The following is a 20803-nucleotide window of genomic DNA, read 5'->3' on the forward strand; positions in this document are numbered from 1 at the left end:
CTCTTACTCAGTTTAATGCTCACAGTTTCTCTTGTCTCCTATCTAGCTCTCCATCCTTAACCCCAGCCTTTCTCATTTACCGTGCTTTTCAGTTACTACCTACAAAAGCTCTTTCCTGACCTTTGTACGTGTTACATCCTCCTGCCTGGGCTGCTTCCCCTCCCCTTCCCAAGTCTGGCCCACTCCTAGTTAATTTTCAAGTCTCAGTTTAAATGTTATTTCTCAGGGGAACCTTCTCTGACCATTGACCCCTCCTTCCCCAAACTACAGTAAGTTCCCACTATATCTTCACCATACTCTGTAATTGTTTGTAGCATCATCACAAGAGGAACTTAATTATTTCTGTGTTTATTTGGTAAATGTCTGTCTCGCTCACTAGATTGTAAGCTACCTGAGCAGGGCCCTCATTTGTCATGTGCCTTACCTCACTACTTATACAGTAGTGTCTGACACAAAGTTAACTACTCAGTAATTATTTGCTGAATTTATGAACAAATGTAAGTGCATTCATGCACAGTGCCTCCAGCACTCTACTAGGGGCAGAAATACAGAAATTAATAAAGGAGACATGTTCCCTACCTTTGAATAAAAAGGAGTTATTTTCAGAAGTTTAATATAAATTGTAGAAAGATGTTTGTTCTTCCTTAGAGGTCTGTAAAATCAGGGTAGTTTTCTATGTGGACATGGCAAAGGAATCATTTTCTATTACAGCAAAATTTCTGTATAACAGCATTTTGGACACCTAGTCACTATCCTGCTTTTGCAAGCAACATTCATTATAACAGAATACAGATGTGGAAGAAACTAACTTTCAGTGGATTCTGTTCTTCCCTAATGGTATCTCATTCTGTCCTCAACAAAATTCATGCATTTTCCTTTTTTCTTTGTTGTTTTGTTTCATTTTTTAACCACAGTATCTTCCTTTGAGTTTTTACCTTTAGTATCACCTGCCTTAGGCAAGGTGACTGTAAAATTGAGTAGTACTTATTTCAGAGGAGCTTATAGTTTGTGCTTCTTGAAAGTTTTCGTATTTCAGTGAGTCTTATGGTAATATCTTAGTTGCTTTGACCTAGATATTTATGAGAGTAAAAATATTATTTTCAAAACATGCAGACTAAATTCAGGAAAAAATTGTGTCAGGTTTTGGTCCTGAAAACAAATTCTCTGATCTTTCACAGTACTGTAATAATGGCATAGAATAAATTCAACAGCTCTGTGTTGCTGTAGCTTTGCCTGCCTTCATGAATTTACCCATTTACTCTTACACAAGACATTGTCGAAAAGTGATTGCTGATATTTGGCTTTAAAACTTGGTAATGCTCCCAGTTTTTATTTTTAAATGTAAGTATTTGATAAGTCCTAAATTTAATTTTTAAAAAGTAAGTCGCTATGTTGTTTGAATCTTGGATAAAAAATTGATATTGACCTAGCATACTAATATGTGAAAGATAAAACTGAAGTACTGCTTCTTATATCTTGTTGGGTTATTAAGGTTGATATGATTGGTAATGCATGCCAAGAATTTTAAGCTAATTCCATGATAAACAATTTTTTTCCATAATATAAACTGCAGAAGTGATTTAGATGTTAAATAGTGTCATCAATGGTGTGTATTATTACATTTGAAATGTTATAGAAAGTTGCAGTCTTAGAGATTTATGTTTTAGCAATCTGCGCGTGCACATACACACACACACACACACACACACACACACAATGTAAAAAGTGAAAGCATCTTTATTGTAGCAGTTAGAAATAATTCATTGGCAGAAAGGTAAACAGTATAGTTTGGTGGTCCATTTTCGTCTGTATGAAGATGAAGAATTCAGTTTTCTCATTTTAGCTATACAATTAATTGCATCTTGGATGTAATATTAGTTTTATTTTTCAAGGTCACCCTTACATTTTTGGTATGTATAATCTTTTTTTTTTTTTAACCACCCAAAAAGTGAAATAAATATTCAGTCTCACTATGCAGTTGCCTAGAATCAGGTGTTGCTATTAAAAAAAAAGAAAGAAAGAAAAGAGGATTTTTTATCAGCAAGCTTATGAATTATTGGGTAACAGCAGTAGAGCTTATTAAGTGGTAGTCACTACTGTTTACTTAGGCCAGTCCTTTGGAAATAAGTTTACCAGAAGTAAGTTAGATTGCATAATAATGATACTTTGGTTCATTCATTTATCAAATATTTATTGAATATATATTATGTGTAAAATTGCCTTAAATCTTCTTTGTACCAACCCTATGATGTAGAGGCACTATTATCCCCAAGGTAAATGAGAAAACTAAAGTACAGGGAGGCTAAGTAACCTCCCTGAGGTCACACAACCACTTATTGCTTGGAATTAGGATTTGAATCCATGCTGGCCGAGTTAAGACACCATATTTTTAATCATGGCAGTAAAATGATGTTAGTGATTGAGCGCCGTTGGAGGGCAGTTAGAGTTGCAGTTACAGAAAAGTTGTATCTTAGATGCTAAGGTCGGTGTGGCAGGCAAAAATTACTTATCTTCAAGCTTACTCTAAAAAAAAACACTTAGGAAGTTACCACATTGGAAACTAACAGAGCATCAACACATTTTTCCTCTAGCATTGGAATAGAATTACCTTTCCTTTGAGTGCTGGATCAGGTATTTAACTTGTTATTCAGAGATCATGTTGGAAAAGAAATATGTACGTTATAATACATAATCACAGTGTGATTATGTGGAATCACAGTGTGGTGAGCTGCTCATCATGAGGGACAACTATGGCTCTCAGTCTGATTGGAGGGGCAGCAGATCCATGTCTTTATCTCTTTCATTCTGGGGCTTATATGCGTGGAATGGAATTATGATCACCTACCTATTTCAATAGTTCTCTTTTTTGTTGTTTTCTTCAAAAAAATTGTTCAGCATGTTCATTGAATTTGCATAGAAAAGTGTATATATAGTATGACACAGGTATGCTCCCTGGAGTTATGTGAAGTGGCAGCTTAACATGTATTTCTTTACTGTCTCTCTTCCCTGCAAGACTGCACACCCTCAAGGGCATGGACTATATCTGGCTTTTCATCATCACATCTCTAACACTGTTGCTGATGTAGACTGACTATATAGAGTACTGAGCTAGGTACTAGAAAATAGAGAACAGAATAAAACTTCTCTACAGTGTTTATAATTTGGTGGATAATAGGGGATGGAAAGACCGTCATATGGACATTTAGCCATTCTGATATATTAAGTACTTGAACATGCATCAATTCATTTGATAATTTTGGGTCAGAGCTGATAGGAGGGGGGAAAATGATAGTTTCTCTAAGTTACCTTCTGGTCCCTGGCACTGAAACATGCCTTCCTGCTTTATTCAACCATCCTGTCTTCAGGATGAACTGGAACTCCAGTGGAGTTTGGAGTTCAGGAAGGACAAAATCCTAAGATGTTACACATCTGCTGCCTTCTTAGACTTCATTAGGTTGCTGCAACCAAAGGCATTTGGGAATGGTAAATGAATCAGACATGGCCTCCAGATTTCAATTGCTCCCTATACCAGTTCACATTGTTGCAAGGCTTTCTAATTTAATTACAAAGCATTTTGAATATGGTCTTTTATTCAGAAGTAGATACTTGTGGATGCCTTCGTCGGTAATCAAATTGGCATTTTGGCAGTATTTTCAAAACTTGAGAGATTTCTGAGGTCCTACCTTAATTTTGGTGTGCTTTCTTGAAGAATGAATTACAGTTTTGCAAGTGAAGGTCAGGTGGAATTGTATGTATGGTTTAAGCAGAGACCATTCTATCTCCCTTATTTCTTCTTGTGACTAATAGAATTTTTATTTGAGATCAGTTGGGAGCTAAAGGTGAGGTTAAAGTTCATCATCATGATAGAATCTTGTCCTTATTAGCATCTACTGGTAAACAAATGAGTCAGAGTCCATTTATCATCTGAGGCTAATAATTTTATCAACGTTTAAGTGCTTTGTGGCAGTGTTGTGGTGCAAAGAAATTTGATAAGGTAAGATAAGAAAATATACATTGCATACTGTAGAGAACCTTAAGCGGTAAGGAGTCATTAAGTAAGATAGTAGGTATATAAGATTATAAGTGTTACAGAGCAGGTAAGCCTGACCCATGTGGTACAGTCTCCTTACATTGTACTTCCAAGCATAGAGAACATAGGGACAGTATGAGAGCTTGAGTTTAATTGAATTTCTAAGGGGTTTTAAAGGAAGGCTTTAGCATTATATTTGAGAAATTAAAACATCACAAATACTAATAAAAGGAAAAATGAAAAGATGTACCTCAATTAAATGCTAAATGACTGTTCAGTTAGGCATTATTTAATTCATGAACCACTAGATTAAGAACTTTATGGGCATAAGTGAACACATTCAAGGGAACAGATTTGTTTCCTGCCTTCCAACAAATGTTTTCATTTAAATTTTGTTCAGACCAGAATTTAACAAAAATTTAGGCATTCGAATAGGAAAAAAAATTGAGGATTGTCACAACCAAAGAGACGTGTATCCTTTTCCCTGAACCTGTTGTGCAGAAATATCTTAGAAGCCAGTTGTTGCTATTTTTGTTGTTCCCATTTCCCATCAGCTAATTCAGAGGTAGCAAGCCTTTTGATTCTATTATCTTTTGGTTTTCCTATATAGATTATCCCCCTTTATGGCTTATCTTGAGAAAATCTTTGATCACATCTTGATTTCACTCTGCTACTGAGCCTACTTCTGGGCCACGGCTTTCTTTATTAAATTGCTCTATGTACATTAAGAGAATAAAAGGTAATTTTAACACAGGCTTGCATTTGATGATCACATTCTTTTAAGAATTCCTAAACTATGTAATTTGATTTGGATGATATATGTTAACTTTTTTGGGTGGCCCAAGTAATTTATATATGCCTCCATTTTGGCAAGTGGGGGAGAAAAGGTTTTAAAAATATGCTATGTGGGGCTTCCCTGGTGGTGCAGTGGTTGAGAGTCCGCCTGCCGATGCAGGGGACACGGGTTCGTGCCCCTGTCTGGGAAGATCCCACATGCCGCGGAGCAGCTGGGCCCGTGAGCCATGGCCGCTGAGCCTGCGCGTCCGGAGCCTGTGCTCCGCAACAGGAGAGGCCACAACAGTGAGAGGCCCGCGTACCGCAAAAAAAAAAAATGCTATGTAAGTGGCCTTTATGACATTGTTATATCAGTATTAGGCTATCCTTGTGTGTGCTATGCAGGGACAGGACTAGGGTAGGCAGGGAGGGTCTAGGGTACAAAATTTAAGAAGGCGCTCACTCTCTGTCAGGCAGGTGAGACCTTAATTTTCTGCTCTAGGCATCCGGTTTGCCTCACCCTAGTTCCATTCCTGATGCCATGTCAGGTTCATAGAATCTTGGATAAAACATTAATAACTAATAATATGAATTGAATGTTTATTGTGTGTCAGACAGTGTAATGAGTACATGCATTTTGTACTCTTAATTCTGTGAGGTGAGTACCTCAATCGTTATTTCCAGTAATTTCTCATTGAGTTTAGAAAGAGATTAAATAACAAATGATATCACCCACCTGAGCAAAATTCAAACTTAGACCTTTGTTTCAAATCTAAGCACTTACCTACTGCTCTGTACTGTCCATCTGTAGAAAAACCTAATTACTTGTCCATTTTATGATTTCCGTATTAAGAAGCTACTCCCCCAAATTTGGAAGTTCTTACACTGACATGATGCAGGTAACTTTTAAAGTGAGTGAGTCAGAGGTCTCAGCAGCAGCAAATGGAAGATCCACAAACTTGTGCTGTTGAGTACCCTAGGGCGACCTTGAATCAGAGCCACATTCCCACTGGCTTCCATCTCCAAACACTCTGCGTGGAGTCTGGGGGTCTTGGCTCTCAGCTGCAGGACCAGTGGAGGATACAAAGAGCAGGGCAGGTGAGCCTAGAAGTAGATCAGTTTGGCAGACTAAGATGTCCTGTACAATAGGTTATAGTAGCTCAATTGCATATTTGTTTAAAATATCTGTGACTAGTTTCTTAATGTGAATTTCTGGGGACTTTTATTTCTAAATTGTGAAATTTGGAGATTGGACTAGATAATATATAGTAATGTATACTAATGGTTGTTATCGCTTTAAAATTTTAGGGTCTTTTTTTTTTTTTTTTTTGCAGTACGCAGGCCTTTCACTGTTGTGGCCTCTCCCATTGCAGAGCACTGGCTCTGGACGTGCAGGCCCAGCGGCCATGGCTCACGGGCCCAGCCGCTCCGCGGCATGTGGGATCTTCCCGGATCGGGGCACGAACCCCGTGTCCCCTGCATCGGCAGGTGGACTCTCAACCACTGCGCTACCAAGGAAGCCCCAATTTTAGGGTCTTAACATTTAGGTTTCTTAAATGCATGAGCATGTGACAACAGTACAGATAAATTTACTGGTGAGAAATTGAGATCTGGAACTATCTGAATTATGGAAAAAATCTGGGTCCGGATATCTTTTGCCAGTCCTTATCCTTACTATTCGGACCACTCACCTTTGTTCTTACGATGCTTTGTTCATAATGCTTGTGTAGTGATTGTCCCTAGAGCAGTGATTCTCAAATTGTGGAGAGAGGTGTTTAAGGGCTCCTGTGAGAGGAAGGGCTGGTAAACCATAGTTATTACTTAATACATGTATTGAATAAATGCACAGTTGAGTGTGTTTTATCTCACATTTAGGATTTGATAAAAGAATTTATTTGAAAAACAAAACAGTTCTGCTGTTCTAAGGTTTACAATCACTTATCTTCCCCCATTTATCTGGTTTTCAAGAGTCCTTGACTCTCCTGGCTAGATGGTTGATTGTACAGAGGACCTGACCTCTAGAAAGAGATCTTGTCATACTAGATTAAAATGTACTTAATCATAATAGCTAATATTAAATAATTACTGTGTTCCATGTACTGTTCTAAACACTTTATCTGTAATAACTTGTTTAATCTTTACAACCTTAAGAGACAGATACTATTGTTATTCTCATTTCATAGATGAGAAAACTGTAGCACAGAGAAGTTAGATAACTTGCCCCAGGTCACAGAACTAGTAAGTAGTAGATCCAGGATTGAGTCTGGGTCTACAATCACTATGCTTGTCACTTATCTCACTAATGACAGTGCTGTTAATGTTGACTAAGTATAGTAGGCCCTCCCTTTTTCTGGCTATAGGTTCCAAGACCCCTAGTGGATGCCAGAAACCTCAGATAGTACCATCCCCTCTATATACTGTTTTTTCCTATACATACATATGTGTGGTAAAGTGTAATTTATAAATTAGCAAGAGACTTTTTTTTAAGATTTTTTTGATGTGGACCATTTTTAAAGTCTTTATTGAATTTGTTACAATATTGCTTCTGTTTTATGTTTTTGGTTTTTTGACTATGAGGCATGTGGGATCTTAACTCCTCGACCAGGGATCGAACCTGCACCCCCTGCATTGGAAGGTGAAGTCTTAACCACTGGGCCACCAGGGAAGTCCCAGCAAGAGATTAACAATAACTAGTAATAAAATAGAGCAATTATAACAACGCACTGTAATAAAGTTATGTGAATATGGTCTCTCTCAAAATATCTTATTGTACTGTACTTACCCTTGTGATGATGCAAGGTGATAAAATGCCTGAGTGATAAGATGAAGCAAAGTGAATGATGTAGGCATTGTGATGTAGTGTTAGGCTACTATTGACCTTCTGATGATACGTCAGAAGGAGGATCATCAAGCATGATGATGTCAATGGTTGCATGTTGGGAGCAGACGATATCTATGGTTGGGGGTCTCAGGCTGGAGGGTGTGAGATTATGTCATGCTGCTCAGAATGGTGAGCAATTTAAAACTTATGAATTGTTTATTTCTGGAAATTTCCATTTAATATTTTTGGACCGCAGTTGACCTCAAGTAAGTGAATCTGGATTGGTGGGGGTGGGCACTGTATAATTCAAACAGCCCTATTACTGTTTTCCTTTAGGTAACATTGTGAACTTTGAAGTCTTTCTTAGAACCTTAACCCTCACTTAACCCTCTATAGAAAAATAAACAGTAAGTTTTAAATGACTGATTTATAAGTATATGTTTAGAACCAGATCTGCTTAATAGTTAAGGAACACTTGTCTGTGAAAGCTGTATGGAGTTTAACAAAGAATGATAAAGTAAGTGGAGTTAAATTGCTAAATTTTACATTTAGGCATTTTTCCTTCGTGGGTCATTGTGTGCTAATTTGCCGGTGTTACCTATTTTCAAAAACATCTTAATTTTCAGATGTTGTTTTAGTTAGAACTTCTATTATTTCTTAATAACTCAGGAAATGCTTGTTTGGTCAGTCATGTGTACAGAGATATTAGAGATTATATCTTTTTTATCTTGTTTTTTTTTTTTTTAAAAAAAAAAACAGTTGGTGGTATCCGATTCCTGGAAATTGTGGTATAACAGAGGAGGTGCCTTTACAAATCTGACTGAGATCAGATCTTCCAGTGAAGTGATAATTCTTTGCAGACTGTATACTTTCTTTAAATAGTTACTTAAAAGTGCAAAAATACAGTGCTTAGTAACTTAGTAAATTAAAGTGGTTTAATATAGAGGCTTTATGGTTTGATTTAGAAATTACTTCATCTTTCAGTCTAATTATATCACTTTCAAGTATACAGCTCGGTTTTGGTCCATCTTAAAAAACTAAAGCATAGATAGGTCAAGTGACTTGCTCAGAGACAAGATGGTTTATAATGACAGAATTTGAGCCCATGTTTTCAGATCGTTCTTACACTCCTTTCACATATCTCTGCACAAATTGTGCATTTATTATTTTGGAGAAGCCTAGAAAAAATTGATACATGTAAACAGATAGAGTGGCAAAATGTAATATATTACACCTACTATTAAGAAGAGATTGTTCCTAGAGGTCCCTAAATGCAAAATTCTATCAATACTAAGCTGACAGCAGTGCATGTTCAGGGAGATTGAGTTCCACGTTACCTTATTCAAGAAGAAAACTGTTAGAATGGAGGACCTTGAATTATAGAAAATATAATTTGCAGAGGAAGGAGAGAGATGTAGGTGTATCCTGAAGGTTCAAGCTCATTTTGGTCTAAGTAGGATCTCTTACTTACCCTGTTCCTCTGCCTGCCTTTTTCCTAGCTTCCTCCTCTAAACCTTTTGTCTCTTGTTTGGAAGTGGCTACAATATTTTGGCATGAGAAGGCCCTAAAAGGTAGGTTGTGATATCAGATGCCCACCTTTCCAGCTATGTGAATTGGCCAGACTGATCTATACCCACTTTGGAATAAATTCAGTTTCTGGGTGTGATTCGTGATGCCGGATGCTTAAGAGAAAGCAAGGGGTTGTCAGTTATTTGAAACCCTGAATCAACCAACTATTGAAGAGGATCTCCTTATTGGAATTCGTGAATTTTTTTAAGATCTGATGAGATCTCTTTCTTTTTTAAAAATTTCCCACGAGATTACTTTGGAACCTTTAGGAGATACCAGTAATAAAATTTTATTATCACTGAATTTTAGAGTACCATGGCCTTTAAGATGATATAATTTTTACCCCTTTCTGTTTCTGATGAGGAAACAAGGTCAGTGATTAAGTGAAACTTCTACAAAGTCAGGACCAAAAAACCCTGTCTCAGGTACTGAGTCAAACTTAATTTTACCTATGTCTCAAGACTGGCCTTAGCAACTCTTTTTTCTGACTCTAGCCACTGTTCTTTCCATACCAGTGATTTCCAGCCGGTTCTGTTGACAAGAATCATCTAGGCTGGCTGTTAAAATACAGCTTCCTTGACCCTTTCTTGGAGATTCTGATTGAGTAGTCTTGGGGATTTGTGTTCTTAATAGGCCCTGAAGTGATTGTGATGCCTTAGGTCATCCAACATTTGGAAACTGCACCACTCTTCCACTCTTTCTCATAGGAAAAGTTTTGCTTTCTGCTAAAAGTTGGGTGATTTTTTGGATATTTCTTATGTGTAAAGCAAGGTTAACCAATGTTGGAGATGCTTGCACTTTGAGAATTTTGTGAACTATTAAATTATACACCAGTTATGTCCCTAGGATCGCGTCCTGGTAGCCTTAATAAAATTGAGACATTAGAATTTATAATCTCTGTTTTATTTTCTTTGATTTTATTTGGTTTTCATGTAAATTTCTGTTGGAATTCTGGTTTTATTTGCAGTTATCTGATGCTTATATTCTCTTAGCTTACTATAGTAGGAAGAGCTTGTGATAGCCAAAAGAAGTAAAAACTGGTAAATGTAACTGGGTCCAGACTTTGTTAATAAAATTATTTAGATTTCTGGGTCTGTTTTTGTTTTGCTAGCCTTGATATTTGAAAAGTATTAGCAAGACTGATTCAACTTATAAATTGCCCATCTCTTAACTCACTGATTTATTCGTTCAACAAACGTTTATAAAGTGTCTACTATGTACCTGCTATGCTGACTGTAATGGCTATTGGAAAAAAGAACTACACTTGTAAACTGTAACATGAACTCATGGGTTCTGTTTACTGCTAGAATAAACAAACTTCTTTTAGCTAAATATTATGGACAGTTTGGAGAGCCAACAAAAATAAATAAAACTTCCCCTCTTTAGGGAGAAAAATTAAAGGGATTATAAGAATATAGGACCATGTAAGGGGGCTAAGTACTAGATTTCACTATAGAGAAAAACAAGACAAATAGACCTGCCTACAAATATTTTTTAAGTGTAGAATTTACTTTACTTAGGAAGCTTCTGTTTCTCCCCAAGAACTGCATACATCAATACCAAGAACTTCCCTTTGTTCACTCATTTTATTTGTGAGTAAATAGCTTTGGCTCTGTTGTGCCCAGATGGAGTAAAGTGAGGCTGTTTCAGGAAATGCTGATTCTGAGCCTTAAGATACACCCAAGTATAGTTCTTTAAATGAGCAGACTCCTGTGGGTTGGTTGGGTAGTGCAGGGCAGAAACTCCTAAGACTGAGTTTGGCATTGGAGTGGCTTGGAGTAATTGGCAGGTTGTCCATTAAACCATTTCAAATGAAGAAGCATGTAGAAGGAATGACAGCATATTTTAACTTGAAGTTGAATTAAAATTGGCAGAACAATTTAATATTTAAAAAGCCCTATTGGAATTGTTGATTTTTAATCTCATGTAAACACTAATGAAACTGTGTTTGGCCCCAGCTTGTGAACGTGTGTTCTGAAAAGGCCAGATGTAAATTGGTTCTTTGGAACATTTTCCCATAGGAACAATATTTAAAAAGGTGGTTAAGTGTGGAGTGGGCCAGCCACCTATGTAGCCCATAATGTTGCTATAATATTATCTTTTTGATGACAAATAGTAGCTGATAGTCCTGTAAAGTTAGTTTAAGAAGCAAGAAATAAATATATATATATTTATATGTATAAAAATAAATGTATATATACAGAGGGAGAGACAGTTGACCTAAATCATAAATATTTTAAGTGAAAATTTTCTGATGTGGTACAATACTGTAGTATTGTACTGATGTGGTAAAAAAATAAAATGAAATAGCTCTTCAAGTTCTGTTGTTGGCCCTGTACTGCTATTTTTCACTTTCTTTTTTCATAGATACTGATGCTTTTTATTTACTACTTATACTGTACATCCAGTATCCATCATTTTCATTTTGACAGCACTTCAGCCCCTCTTCTTTATTCCAAGTTTATTATGAAAAGGTATTCACAGTTAATTTTTAAGTGGAAAAGCAGATTACCAAATGGCTTATTAAGAAATCAAATAGGAACAGCAGGGCCAGAATTGATATTTATCTGCTTGCTCTTGCTTATTATTCAGGTCCTGTTGATCTAGATGCACTAGATTTCTTAAGTTTTCCTTGCCTTCAACTTCTGTTCCTCCATTCTTTCCTTAATGCTATGACCAAAGCAGTCTACTTAAGTACCAATTGTCTCATTAGGTAATGATTTTCTCTTGTCCTATAGAATAAAATTTAGGAATTGGCCTTTTCTTCCTTTTATTTATTATTTATTTGGTTCTGTGAAGTCAGGGAGCAGATTTAAGCTCAGAAACAGGAAAGACTTTCCGTGTTTCGAACTACCAGAAATAAGGCTAAACTGTTTTTGTAAGTGTTGAGTTCCCCTTCACTGGTAGGGATAAATGGAAGAATAGTAAGCAGTTCTCAAACGGGACAGGTTAGTGGAAGTTTTTAAAGCTATGAGTACTGGCCTTTGTAGCTTTCAAACTGCTTAGGTCTTCCACAGTCTGGCTCAGATAATGTTTTAATGATTAAGACCACACCTTTTTCATCCCCCATTGTATCTTGCATGTAGTAAGTGCTAAACATCTATTTATTCAGTGAATGAATAACTTCTGGGCATTTTCCTGGGTAGATGAGGTTCTGGGTTTTCACTTCATACATTATTTTCTGATTTGGGAGTGTCAGATCTGTATTCAGAGCACAGGGATCAAGTCACAGGCCTCTGCACGTGTGATCTTTGGCAAGTTATTTATCATCTCAGAGTCTACATTTTCATCTGTAAAATTAGAATGACAGTTACTCTAAGGTAAGTTATTAGGACTAAATGCATGTGAAATGTGTTTTATAATCTGAAAATGCTTTATAAATGGTAGAAATTATTCAAAATTAATGGCTTTTTGTTTAACATGTATATCATTTAATATACAGGTATGTTACTACTGTTACTCTCTCACCTTATAATTAGGCTCATATTTCAGCCTAGCAAAGGAATTAAATACAGTTGCTTTCTCTTAAAAAGCAACACATTTCTTCAACTCCTCAAAGCAAAATTTCTCTCTTATATTGTTGAATTCTCAATATTTTATTTCCAAACTACCAGTGTCTGGGTTTTTCTTCTTAGTCTCTGTGTCAGATTTGGACAAAGATTAAAAAAATGCCACTGGCAAAATTAAATAATATTAAGTGAATTATTTAATTAATAAATTAGGTCAATTTTTTTCCCAAGTAGATCACATTTGGTAGAATTTAAAATTTTGCCGTAAATCTTTGATGCTTGCTATGTTTTGGTTATTTTTTAGGTGACAAAAATCAATGAACAATTAGCAAAAGAATTTTAATGAAAATGTTAAACACCTTAATTTTTAATTATTAATTCTAGCGTAGTAAATCTCTGTTCTTTCGTCCCCTTTAACCAGGTCAGCATATGTTTTGTGCCCTGTTCTTTTGTCACAAAAAAGAGAAGAAAGGCTGCAGTGAATGAAGATTCCTCTGCATTTTAGCACTGCTTTTTCTACTGTAGTTGGCTTTTGAATGAGGATGACAATGGAAGAGATGAAGAATGAAGCTGAGACCACTTCCATGGTTTCTATGCCCCTCTATGCAGTCATGTATCCTGTGTTTAATGAGGTAAGTGAGTAAACATTGCTTCATATGATCTCTGCAGTTCCTTAATGCTTGCTTCATTTATTCATTCGTTTGTTCCTTCGTATAATAAGTACTTACATAAATGGACTCCATCTGTGTGTTAGGCATTGTGCCAGGCATGGACATAAAATATCGAGGGAAAAACCCTGACTTTTTGTTCCTCCTCTGGAGGTTTCACTATAGTGGGGGAGAGAGAGACATTGAACAAAAGAATACAAGTAATTATATAAATGAAAAATTGTGGTAAGTGCTAGGAAGTTTTTTTTTTTTTTTAAGTGTGTTAAATAAAATAGCAGGTAGGACCTACTTTAGGGGCCAGGCCTCACTGGTAAAAGAGACATATATGCTAACATCTGAAAGAGGTAAATAGGGTTAGAGTGTTGAAGAGTTGGGGAGTAGCACATTTTAGGCAGCCAGAAGAGCAGGCACAAAAATATCCTAATGAGTTATAGTCAGTAGCAACAAACATAATTTTACTGATAAATGGAAGATACCATTCTTCGTATCTAGAGAATATATAGTTGCTTTTTTATTTGAGGAATTTTCCAGGACTTAATAATACCAATACATTTTAGGTTTTTCTTTTAAGTTTATATGCTAAGGTATGTAGAGAATTTTAGAACTGGAAGTTCCTTAGAGATAATTACTCCCCTCCTTTTAATGGTGAACTGATATCCTGATATGTGAAATTATTTTGCTTTAAAGTTTATTTCTTTACATAAAAAATTCTGGAAGTAAGTGGTCCAGGAGTAGTAGTATTATGAGTCAGTATCATCAGAAACTCAGGTTCCTATCTTCTGTTTCATCATCCTAGTGCTTGCCTTCCATTATCAAGGTCACTTCAGTATGTAGGATGGCCGCTGCTATTTTGTCTTAAGTTGTTGTCTAGAAGGGGTAAAAAGTGGAGCAAGGGGTGGGGAGTTATTTCCAGCTGATTCAGCTTCCTTAAAGTAACCTTTTTGCAAGTCCTACATAAGACTTCCATTTACATCTCATTGGCAAGAGTTTAGATTTGTGACCACACCTAGCTGGGTGGTTAGGAAATTGAGAAGTTTACTAAAGAGGAAGCAAGGAGGAGGCATCTTTTGAAAACCTGTCCCTATTATCCTGCTACCGTGGTAGCATTGGAGGCACTCTTTTAGGGCTGGTTATATCCATCTCTGGCGGCTGTAGCCAGTGCTCCAGTAATTCTGCCATTTTGTTCTAACACTTTACCCAGCCATTGCAAGACTACAGTTATTGTTGGAAGCAAGTGCTTCAGTGCTGTTCAGTGAATGTAATGCCAACTGTTAATTTGTCAAGTACTCAGCAAGGGTCTGGAGATATGGAGAAGAAAAAGTCGGCATACTTCTTCCCAAGAGTTGTAGGGAACACAGATGTTTAAGCAAATACATTATTAACTATTTAATTATTCTTGTACCAGGTATGAGGTAAGGAGAGGGTCACTGAACGGTAGGTGAGTAACCTATCTTGACATTTAGTGTTTGAACTTCTCATGTTCTTCAAGAACCATCATGACAGTTCCACCCAGAGGTGCTCCCTCTTTTCATGTCTATATAGCTAACTCTGTAGGCTATTGGATCAAGTTGTTTGAGGGCATTTTCTGTATTTATCTGGTATTTTGAGTCTTTATTTGAAGGGAGGGCAATTTACATTGCAGAACTTCAATTTGATCCTCTGGTTAATGAGGGAGGAATGAGAAAAGCTTGTTTCCTAACAATTTGAGTGACCTTTTCCTACATATGGTAAAATGATTTTATTTGAATCTTGACTTTGGAAAACTGTTATAAAAGATGTGGGATTCTGGTAAAATGAACTGTTGGGATTAATACTAGTATACCTCTTATAATTGATTCATGTGTACAAAAAATTAATTTGAAAGAAAAAGAAATGGCTATGAAGGGACTAGTAGATCTCTTCCAGAAATCTGAGATCTGAAAACATACATGGGTTAATGGGCCCAGAATTAGAACATGTTGCCAAATGATTTATAGTTGCTTCAAGAACTAATTGTTAGAAGTGAAATTTGAAAATGAAATGTCTGGATGAGGCCGACTGAGAGATACTATGTTAAATTGTCAGGATCTAATTCTCACATTGAATTTACTGATCTAACGTCATGGTATCAAGCTTTTTTCTTTTTTAAATACTAGCATTGTTCTCTGACATTCTAGTGTATTAATGTACCATCTTAAATAAGATACCTAATCAGTTAAACAATATTTAACTATAGTTCAAACATGGATTTTTCTATAAATAGTCATGGGGAAATTAGAGTTTAGTTTGGCTCTGTTTTTCTCTGCTTTGCAGATTTAAAGATAAAATGGATGTCAAATTAATTTTACAGAAAATAGCACCACAGTAGGGGTAAAGTTTTACTCTGAAGCTAAATTGATTCACTCAGTTTTATCCACAGTGTACTGTGAGAGTTAAAAAGCTTGCATTCTCACCTTAACATTACATTCATAATAGTAACGATGGTAGCCCGGAAGTCATTTTGCAGAACAGATTTTTAGGTAGTAGGACGTCCTTACACCTGGGGAAATTTTAGTACTGTTACTGCAGCTCATAGGGGAAAGTTATTTATGGCATTCTGGGACCTAGATGCTTGCTAAACTTAATGAAGCTATGCCAGCACAGCTGAGGAGTAAGCTTCTCGTTTAATCAGCTGCTGCAGAGTTCAGAGTCCAAGTATATTGCATGTGTTGTAAATGTACTGTGAAATAGGTTGTCCTGGTTGCATGATGGAATAATGAGTTTATAGAAACCTCATGCCAAGTCTTAGATCAGGTTTTTATGTACTGTATTATCTTTTGTTGATTCTTTGTATATGGAGGAGGAAAGATATATGGTTCAGTTCTTCATTCCAGGAAAAGACATATCATGTATCTTCTTTTCCTATGACTTTAAAGGAACGTTCTAAGGTGAAATATAATTATAAATATAATTTTTCCTATTGAAAAAATCAAACCTCAAATTTTGAGCATAGTAAATATACACTTCTCCACAATGAAGGCATGGGTTTCACCTGCAATCCCACCATCGAGAAGCCATCATAGTTAATATTTTGCATTGCATTTGATTTATTCCTCTGCCACTTACTATGCTATATAATCTTGTCTTAGTTTCCTAATCTGCAAAATGAGGATAAACAATTTTACTTAATACTCACAACTCTGGGAAATAAAATGAGTTGATGTTTTGTAATGCCTAGAATAATACCAGGCATGTACTATTAGTAGTAAGTATTAGCTATTGAGTCTTCCACATAATTTTCTGACAAAATTGCGATCATACCCTAGAGTTTTGCATATTTGTAGGCAGTGTTTTAGTGGAATATTTTTATACTAGTTAGATGGCTCTGGTTACCTTTTTGCCAGACAACTTGGCAACGCCAGGAACTTTTAGCACCAGTTACTGGACTTAATATCAATCTGTACAAAACAGATGATTGCATTTTGCCTTCTCTGTGGACTCGTAAAATTTAACGGGTGGCCTCTTGATTCCATCTACTTCTGTTTTTCTTCTGGCTTTTCTTTTTTTTCCCTTTTTTGACCTAACTCACCTCATTATCATTTGAATCACAAGAGGTGTTATGTGGAGTTTTTATTCTTTTTATTCTTGGCTCAGTTTAACTCTTTTTAAAGAATATGATCAATAATCTTGGGGGGGTGGGGGGGAGGGTGGGAAGAAGGGTAAGGGATATCAGCATGTGGAAAATATACCTAATTTTGAGGAAGCAAGATTTATAGACAATTTGGAACCAACTAATTAATTATTTTGACCTAAAAAACAAAACAAAACAAAAAAACTTCTGAAAGATTTTATGCAAGACTGTTTAAAACTTGAGCAACCAAAGGGTTAAGTGGATATATTTTTTATAATTACGGGTTTAAGAAACAGCTTGATACTAGAAAATAAAGTATAGGAATGAACTGATATTTCTGGAGGGAGCAAGATAATAAATGAGCTCTTTGTGGAATCAGAATTAGTTACAAGCTTTTAAAATATTTTTATAAATGACCCAGAAAGTTAAATTTGACAAGTTTGCAATTAGTTAATAGTTAAGTGCTCTCAAAATCTATGAAGAGTCAGTTGCAGGAGGAGTTCACACAACTGAGAGTAGGCAGAACGTGAGGTTGGGGTGAGACCTTAATGTTGGGCTCACCCAGCCTGTCATTTCCCTCCAGTTGCACTTCCCTCTCTTTAGGTGAGGGGAAATGTTATGCGCCCTTTTCTCTCACCCTGATTCTCTCTCTTTTTTTTTTTTTTTTTAACTCTTTTTACTTGTGATGTAGAAGTTCTACATGGCAGAGACCCAGGAGTGCCTCTCCATGTCCCAGTATCCATTATCATATGCCCCCTCCTTCTTTGGACTTAAAACATGGTGTATGCACTATCAGGTACCACTGAAAAATGATTGCATTGGCTCTTTAAACATACCCTAGTCAAAGACCATTATCCCAAAAGTTGGAAAAATACTGGACCCATTAGTAAAAGTATTGGAAACAAAGTGGATATTATTTGTCTGTTCCAAACTGACATAATATCATTACGCCCCCTTGTGTTACCCTGAAGAAACACTAAGGAAGATGATTTTAAGGGACCACATTCTTCAAGGACCAGTTCAGATCTCACCTTCGTACTTTCCTTTGTACTTTAGCTGACAGTGATCCCATCAGTTTCCATGTAGCTACCTACTTAAATTAATCTTCTGGGGTTCCAGGACTATAGTCTATTTCTTTGTATCTCTCACACTGACTTATCTCACATGGTAGAAACTCAGGACTTTCTTTGTTCTTAAGTAGCTGAAGAGATTCAGTAATAGGTTAGACTCCAGTCCAGAAAGGGTGCGTACGGGGAGGCAGGATAGCATGAGTGGCTTGTGTATGGGTTTTGGAACCAGACAGATCTGGTGTGAATCCTGTCTCTGTACTTATTAGCTGTTTTATGTTGGGTAAATTTATGCAAACTGAGTTTCCTCCTGTGTAAAATGGAGATGCTGATAGCTAGTTACAGATTTATTATGAGGATTAGAGATACTCTCCATAAAAATACTCTATATAATAGTCCATAATATGTGCTTAGTAAATGGTAGCTTTTATTAGTATATTACCAGAACCTGATACTGTCATGAAAGGTACAGGTAAGATGAACATGATTTTATTATGAAATCATCTATCACATGTAAGAGGCCTAAAATAGAAGCACTTTTTAATAGGGCATGTATAAACATATCTTGCTACCTGAGTATTACAGGCTGAAATTATAAATAGATTCAAGAACAATTTAGATAAATTTATGGATGAAAGATTAAGTTTCATTCAGAATATTTTTTTAATGTATGTATGTGCCTCTGTGCCTGGTACTTCCTGGGCAGTGTTGATATCATATGAGTAAAAAAGCCCAGTGGGTTTATTGCAAGATGTTGTGGGTAAATAATGTATCCCCAAATGACTCCTAGCAGAGTTCTGGTCAGGTGCTTCACAGCTCACAGATTTGATTCAGTATGTTAAGTCTGACCTTTCTGTCTTTCCTAAGGTGTGTGTGTGTGTGTGTATATATATATATATATATATATATATATATATATATATATATGTAAACTTAACCTAGAAATCTAGAGATGTAGATGTCTGTCTTGACCAATTTTATAGTTCTTCACCGACTTTTGGGGCCTCTTTTACTTCCCTTGACCATTTCACATACCAGTCAGGGCAGTACAGAATGAGTTAATAATGCCAGTACTTGAAGGCACACATCTGACTCAGACCTTTGACTTGTCAGAAGAGGTCAGAGGGTGGTGTAACCCGAACAAGGAAATGGGTTCCTATCTGGGAGGAAACACTCATCCTGCTGTCGGCCCCTGCCTCCCTTGCACAACATGAACTTGAGATCAGAAGAGCTGTATTGTTATTTTACTGTTCATTGGGATTTATTGTGATTAAATGAATTTGGTTCGAAGAAGAAAATTTTAATTTTGGGAAATATACCTTCATTAATTAATATACCTATCTTATGTAGTTGCTTATTTGCTGTTTTTGCCTACCTGGGTCCCCTTGTGTCTTTCCTTTGACCCACAAGGGCAATGTTAGATTTTACAAGATTTGTAGAAGCCAAGTTAAATACTAAATTAAATGGCCCATTGTTTATTTTTGGAGATAAATTATTTGGCAGATTTTGTTGTTTTTGCCTTTTGCTTAAGGTGATAACTCGTAAGGAGATAAGGTTCTTGGCATTTCTGTCTTGTTTAGAAAATAAATTGATTTAAACTGTTGGAGATTCATTAGGGGTGTGTGTGTGTATGTCATTTATAAAGGGAAACATTTTCATTGCCTTAAGGAATTGAGAGGAATATTTATTGTATGATGTGATATATAATCATAAGATTTTTGCAGAAATATTCTACTTGCATAAAAATCTACGAAGGTTACATTGTTTTTGAACATTTAATATTGTCCCAAATAAAAAATATTTATGTTGAGTTTGATTGAGTTAACTGGCCTAATTCTTAGGGACTAAGGAAATCTGATTTTAACTGAAGCTAGTTATTTTAAGCCTGGCAGTTAACTCTTCAAAAAATGGAGTTTTTTAATGAAATTGCATGCCTTCAGCTCACTGAAAAGCAACTTATATAGTGTCTAATAAGGACATTTATCTTTCAGAATTGTAAACCTTACACATTCGACATAAGAATTAAAAGCATTTGAACTTTTGACTCATGATTTTAGGTAACCATTTTTTAATCCTGGTTAAAAAAAAAAATAGAGGACAGATAAAAGCATCTCTGAAATCCAGATGATCCACAGTCTTCAATTTAACTGTCAAACCTTTTATCAGTGCTATTTGCTAATTAATAAAAAGATTAATCTCAGTTTAATGCCTGACTGAGGGAATTGAAAAGCAATTTTAAAAGAGTACAGTAGTAAATACAAAGAATCTTAAGTAATAGATATTTTCTTTGTTTTGGTCATTTTATAGTCAGTACACACATAATTTGCCATGTATTTGCAACAGAGCACTGAGAGTTAATCTTGAACCCTCCCTGTTTTCAGAAATTTAAGTGAATATGTTTATTCTTTCTATAGGGACTTAATGTTATTTTGTATTCTGTGCTTATCTTAAAATAAATCTATCTTTAAGGTACAGTATTTTTTTAAAAGGAATAAATTAAGAGACTGATATACATGCCTTAATTTTTCATGATTTTAATGAAAATTTTAGATTGCCTGTCTGTTTGAAGAATTATGGTGATTTAGAATCATTAGCAAGTATTTTTGTTAATCGATGAACATATCAATGTGATTACTACAGAATGAAATATCAGAAATGTGCTTTTTCCAAGAAAATCGATGTTAATAATGATTTAAAATTTTCATTGCAGCTAGAACGAGTAAATCTGTCTGCAGCTCAGACACTGAGAGCGGCTTTCATTAAGGTGAGATGCAGA

At 35.8% G+C, this 20803-nt stretch overlaps 1 protein-coding gene across 2 annotated transcripts in view; it reads left to right on the forward strand.

Moving 5' to 3' along the window:
• The window catches only part of PDCD10 (programmed cell death 10), a 41000-nt gene that overhangs the window by 2960 nt on the left and 17237 nt on the right, over positions 1 to 20803 (forward strand). For both annotated transcript variants that reach the window (XM_027112460.1, XM_027112451.1), the window contains exons 2-3: positions 13125 to 13335; positions 20738 to 20791. In XM_027112460.1, coding sequence (XP_026968261.1) covers positions 13240 to 13335; positions 20738 to 20791 — 150 coding nt within the window. In that variant the 5' untranslated portion in view covers positions 13125 to 13239. The remainder of the gene's footprint in view (positions 1 to 13124; positions 13336 to 20737; positions 20792 to 20803) is intronic.

The sequence above is a fragment of the Aethalodelphis obliquidens genome, unplaced genomic scaffold, assembly GCF_003676395.1.
Source record: "Aethalodelphis obliquidens isolate GAN/ISIS:26980383/991018 unplaced genomic scaffold, ASM367639v1 scaffold1, whole genome shotgun sequence".
In the NCBI taxonomy this organism is placed as follows: domain Eukaryota; kingdom Metazoa; phylum Chordata; class Mammalia; order Artiodactyla; family Delphinidae; genus Aethalodelphis; species Aethalodelphis obliquidens.